Genomic DNA, 5,331 nt, shown 5'->3' with positions numbered 1-5,331 from the left:
TTTTTTTCTTTTCCATTGGGCGGGACCCAAACCCAGTGCATGCGAGGTTTTACGCCTTCTCACTTTAGCTCGCGCCCAAACGGGGGTTTGGTCGCTACCCAGAGGATGCGTAAATACAAATCCATCCTTGCGAGAGCTACCGTCAGACATTTGCAGTGTTAACTCTTTGTTTTGATTATCATCCTTAGGATGCATTTTCTTCAGCCGGAGATAGACGCAGCTCATGCCCCACGACATTTTTCCGTGCTCAAGTTTTTGGGCATCAAACTATGATGGCGGCTTTATTTTGTGTCTTAGCGTGAGTTACAATACGGCCTCTTAGCAAATGCTGACTTAGCTATTGGCCTTTAAGTCGCCAGATCATAAAGCCCACCACGACGATCTAGCTAGCTTGGGGCATGTTTCCTGAGGGGCTAGTTGTGTTCGCCAAAAGACTGCAATGCAGGTATCGGTTCGATAATTGGAGCTGGGCAATGCATTGGACATTTATGTCCACCAAGTGTATTCTCAACTACTATTTAAGGTCATTTACTCAGGATCTTTTTGACCTGTCGATTTTCAGTACAAAAATAGAGTTAATTGGCGGACAAGAATTTACTGGCACAGTAAAAATAGTCCTTAACAATTTATTAATTAAAATTTCTTATTTTACTGTGTATCGTTTATTTTTTTTTCAAGCGCTCAACAAATTCCCGTTAATATCTTAAGGATTAAATAATAGCGATCTTATATATTTAAAAATGGATAATATGTAAGTATTTATTTGGTTTTAGTTAAGACTTCGTGAAAGCATTCTTCAATTAACATGCTACCGCTTTGTTAAAATAAAGCTTAAATGCTAGACAATTTGTGAAATTATACCGATTCTGCATTAGAATTTCTTCCTCCTCTTCTCAGTGGCAGTGGCACCCAACCAGAGCATAATAATCAATTTCAATTGCAACAGACGTAAATTATTTTCAGCTCTATAGTGGATGCCAGGGACTTGAGTGTTGGCGCGTGTTCTAATCCAAATGCAAATTTACACGTGTAATTCAACTAACGGTAACAAACATTTTTACCTAACCAAATTACTATTAAACATTACAGATTTGTATCTACGCTTTTTTCGGAACTACGCATGGATTTCGAAGAGTTTCGCAACTTCATTTAAATCGTCATATTTCTTATTCTGATTGATAATTGTCCGCGCCAAACCAATACGATTGAAGAGGTTCCACAATAAAATACCCACTATCTTTTCATCTTTCATATAGAAAATAACCCCACGCCCATAATCTTCAGCATCTTTCGGATCACACTTAACGTCCGGTGCTTCCGTGTTCACTGTTACTGTACCCCCACTGCCGCCACTCTCGCCTGCTGTTTGGGCTAAATTATCAGTGCGACCTTCTGGATTTGGTGTTGGTAGTGCAAAAACACCAACAGTGGGCAAGGAAGCATCAACAAGGCCGATGCCTTCGTAACCGACTTCTGGACCCAAGTCAGACCAAAACATACTCTGATGCGCATAGGCCTTTTCTGTAAGGGATAAAAATATTGATTAATAGACAAATACAAATTAAAGATACATATCGTCGTTTAAAGTACAACACCGCTTATCAACAAAATGCAAAACCGCGTATGTGAGGTGCATAAATTATTTTCTAGAGAGTAAAAGCACTCATTTCAAAATGATTCTCTTTTTTATAAAGCAATCGCATTTCTAGCTAGTATATCTCAGGACGAATGGATAAGGATTCAGCCAAGAGCTTGTGTGAGCAAATCTAATATACGCGGTTTTGTAGTTTATACGTCGCCATGTACAAAAATTATAAACAAATGTGGGACCATTGTTGAATTTGTGAGTTTCAGGACACCAGGCAATGTCAAACCTGTGAGTGTACTTCTGCAATTTGAAAGCTTCTCATAATAACTATTTGGCGAACGGACACGGTATGAAAATGCAGCCTCCCCTCATCTGTGTGATTAAATCAAACACAAATGGAAGAACTTTGCACAACCACTTAGCAAAAATTCAAGCATCAAATATTTAAGTATTATGACAATGCCATTACTATTGTGTCTTTCTGACTACATATAGGCAGTTCTGAGTTCTGCAAAAGATTTTGTTTCCGGTAAAGGTTTTGTTCTGCTACGTTCTGATCATGAACCAATTATACAGATCTGGCCGGTTAGCAGCCATTTGCAATAGAATTAAAGACAAAAGTATGTGACGTTCGCAATTTTGATGCTTATTGTTTCTGTTTTGTGGTTTACATTTATTTCTTTATGTGCATTTTTAGGGTGGTTAATTTCAGTGATTTTGAAGCGATTTTCAATTAATTATTTATTCAAATTTAATTAAAATGAAGTGCGCGATATTCGGATGCAAAAACATGTACGTTTTATTTTTTCTTTATGATTTGTCTTCGTATTCTTTCGTTTAATTTTGGTTCATTTCAGAGAGATTAACATGGCGCTGAAATTACAAACATCAGCCAGAAAATAACTTTTTTCTTTCGATTCATCTTGTCAGATCTTGTGCAAGTGGATCATGCGTTCTGAAATCAATATTAATGTCATATAAATTACTCACTTTTTCCAACCATGTTTTCACCCGCTAATCTGCCCGATACCACAGAATGATCGTGATGTTCGACGCGTCGTCGTCCAAGTAACGGATCGTAAAAGCAGGACACATCACCAGCCTTTAAGATATAACAATAAAATCACATCTCATTATAAAAACATCATAGTCACGGTCTTACCACAAACAAATTTCGCCTAGCCTCTAATTCAGCATTAACTACAAAACCGCCAAAACTCTTATCGATCTCTAAGCCGGAAGTTGTCGCCAAAGTTGTATTTGGTTCGCAACCCACGCACACAACAACCTAAGAGAAAAGAAAAACCAAAACATTTTATTTGTGAATATTTTCAATTCATTCAAACAACTGATTGCTAACACTCACGACATCAGTTAAAAGACTCTTTCCATTACTGAGCGCCAACTTGAGAACTGTTTCATCGCGTTGCACTTCTTTGACAACAGTATCTGGCATAACGCATACCCCCATTGACTCCACCTTTGCAGTGGTCCATTTACTTAGGTAATCGGGTAACACTTTTGACATATTTCCAGCTTCTCCAAATATTTGATATATTTTCACTTTTTTATCTTTGGCATAATTCGCCAATGAGCAGGCCAACTCGCTGCCTGTGAAGCCATTCCCCACAATTGTAATGGATTTCTTTTCATCGGCATAACGTTTCAAACGGTCAAAATCATCGGGAGTACGATACATCATAACCTTCTCTCTTACACTGGGTGATGCGTGTTCAAAGACATCGAGATTTTTCGGTTTACAGCCTGCAAATATTAATATAATTATATTTATGTGAATGTGAGTGTACGTACGTTGATTTCGCATTACATACCTGTCGCTATCAAACATTCGTCATAGCTGATTTCATAACCATCGGATAGTGTTGCTATATGTTTGACGGGATCAATTTTTCTGACAGTGAAACCTTGCGCCACAGCAATGCCTCCATTTACAGTTTCCATTAGCTTTGTGGGGTCAACGAAAAATTCTTCGGGTTCGAAGAAGAGGCTAGAAGCATATAAAATAACATTTTCATGACGTGAAATAAATGGTTAAATTATAGATTACAACGCAACCTCAGTGAAAACTAGCTGAAGAAACGGTTGAAAAAATAAATAATCTTAATCAAAATTTTCCCAGTCCCCACAAAAATGCAGTTACCAATATAACAAGTCAGTTGCCAGCTTTCACGTGGCAGTTGCCATCAGTAATACCATTTCACTGGCAACCCAACTGAAGTTCGTTTGCTATCCCCAATCGAACCAAAAATTTCGATTATCTGAAATCGTTCCCACGTCAGTCGGGTCTACGTAACCGGAACGACCCAGATTTATATCTGGCCAAGGACTGTCACTCCAGCAACACTCCCCAAATAGTCTTTGGGGAGTTTGTATGCTGTTACAACAACAACAACAACATTATCTCAAATGTATTGTTATAAAAATTTTAGTTTCCGATTGTCATGTCTCCAGAAAGTCTTATATGTACATATAGTATATGGGATTTTCCAGTTACGTAGGGTCGACTATCGCGTGAAAGCCCCAACTGTCTTGAAATAATTACCTTCTCTCAGCGCCGGTCCACTGTTTGAAACGATAGTCTTTTGTAATTTCACCTTTTTCCGCCGAATACCAAAGTTCTTTCGAAAGTGGTGGACGCATGTAAGGCTTTCTCATTTCATTTGTGATCATTAGTACCTGAAAAGTAAAGGGTTTAAATATATTTTTAATACTAATCAAATAGTAAATAAACTACAACACACCTTTGCGCGCGGATCATTGGACTTTATCGCACGGAATGCTGAGAAAGATGCAGTTCCACCACCGATTAACAAATATGGTACATGTTTTGGCAAGTCAGCTGAACTCGCAGGAACTAGAAACATTAAAATAAAAGATGATATATGGTAAACACTAAATGAGCACCAACTTTACCCGTTGTTAAACTCTTGGAAACTGGCCCACATTCTGTGCTCTCGCTACTCTTACGAGTTCGTCTCGTCAATAACCATAGAAGCTATTTAAATAGAAAATTATTTAATGTTAATGATATGTCTTCCACATGCGATTTTTTTTTCATACCAGACCACCGAGTCCTAGGGCGGCTAGCATAGCTAGCAGCATTTTGGTTTTTCCGGTTGCTTCTTCATCATTACCCAGGTCTGAACCACGCGCACCACCACGACCACCTGCGCCATCGCCGCCACCTTCAGCACCATCGCCGCCACCGTCACATGGTTTTTTATCACAAGTTCCTTTTTTTCTTTTACTTACATCGCAGTCTCTCGCTTGAAGTAATTCTGTATTTTTTGGACAGATTTTTGTCTGTAGTAAGTAAAATAAATAAAACAATGAAATAAAAGAAAATACAATTAACAATTTCAATTCGCTGGAAAAGAAATATTTTGAAATATTAATTTGACCGTTTTATCCGGTTTCACTGGTTTAGGTGGACAAGAATCATTTGCAGTTTTTTTCATTTTGAGGTTTGCAGAAAGTGGATGAGGGTGTGGATGATAAGGATTGCGATGATTGTCGCTTGGCGGAGGAACCGAAAGATGGAGATGAGCACGTTGTGCTTTCGCTTTGATCATTGCATGCAGATGAATGTTTCTTTAATGGTTCTTCACATGCTTGATTATTGGGAAATTTGTTATGCTGCAATTTAGTGCGTGCTTCTAGTGTACGCTTTTTTACCATTTGATATAAGTTGTTGTGGGCACCGCGTGACGGTGTTATGGCTG

General features: G+C 38.3%; 1 protein-coding gene across 1 annotated transcript; it reads right to left on the bottom strand.

Annotated features, from left to right (window-relative positions):
- Positions 1-575: 575 nt before the first annotated feature.
- Positions 576-5,320, bottom strand: LOC118754465 (putative apoptosis-inducing factor 1, mitochondrial; the record flags this gene model as incomplete). The annotated part of the gene is given in 10 exon segments (XM_036489341.1): positions 576-1,521; positions 2,579-2,690; positions 2,751-2,876; positions 2,955-3,352; positions 3,421-3,596; positions 4,152-4,285; positions 4,351-4,463; positions 4,523-4,604; positions 4,670-4,912; positions 5,285-5,320. Coding segments are annotated over 10 exon segments (1,827 nt in total), but the record flags the coding sequence as incomplete, so codon positions are not given.
- Positions 5,321-5,331: the final 11 nt, after the last annotated feature.

This window comes from Rhagoletis pomonella, unplaced genomic scaffold, assembly GCF_013731165.1.
Source record: "Rhagoletis pomonella isolate Grant_MI unplaced genomic scaffold, Rhpom_1.0 Rhpom_scaffold_03943, whole genome shotgun sequence".
In the NCBI taxonomy this organism is placed as follows: domain Eukaryota; kingdom Metazoa; phylum Arthropoda; class Insecta; order Diptera; family Tephritidae; genus Rhagoletis; species Rhagoletis pomonella.
Note: the sequence above shows the minus strand (reverse complement) of the source record. Positions and strands in the feature narration are given on the sequence as shown.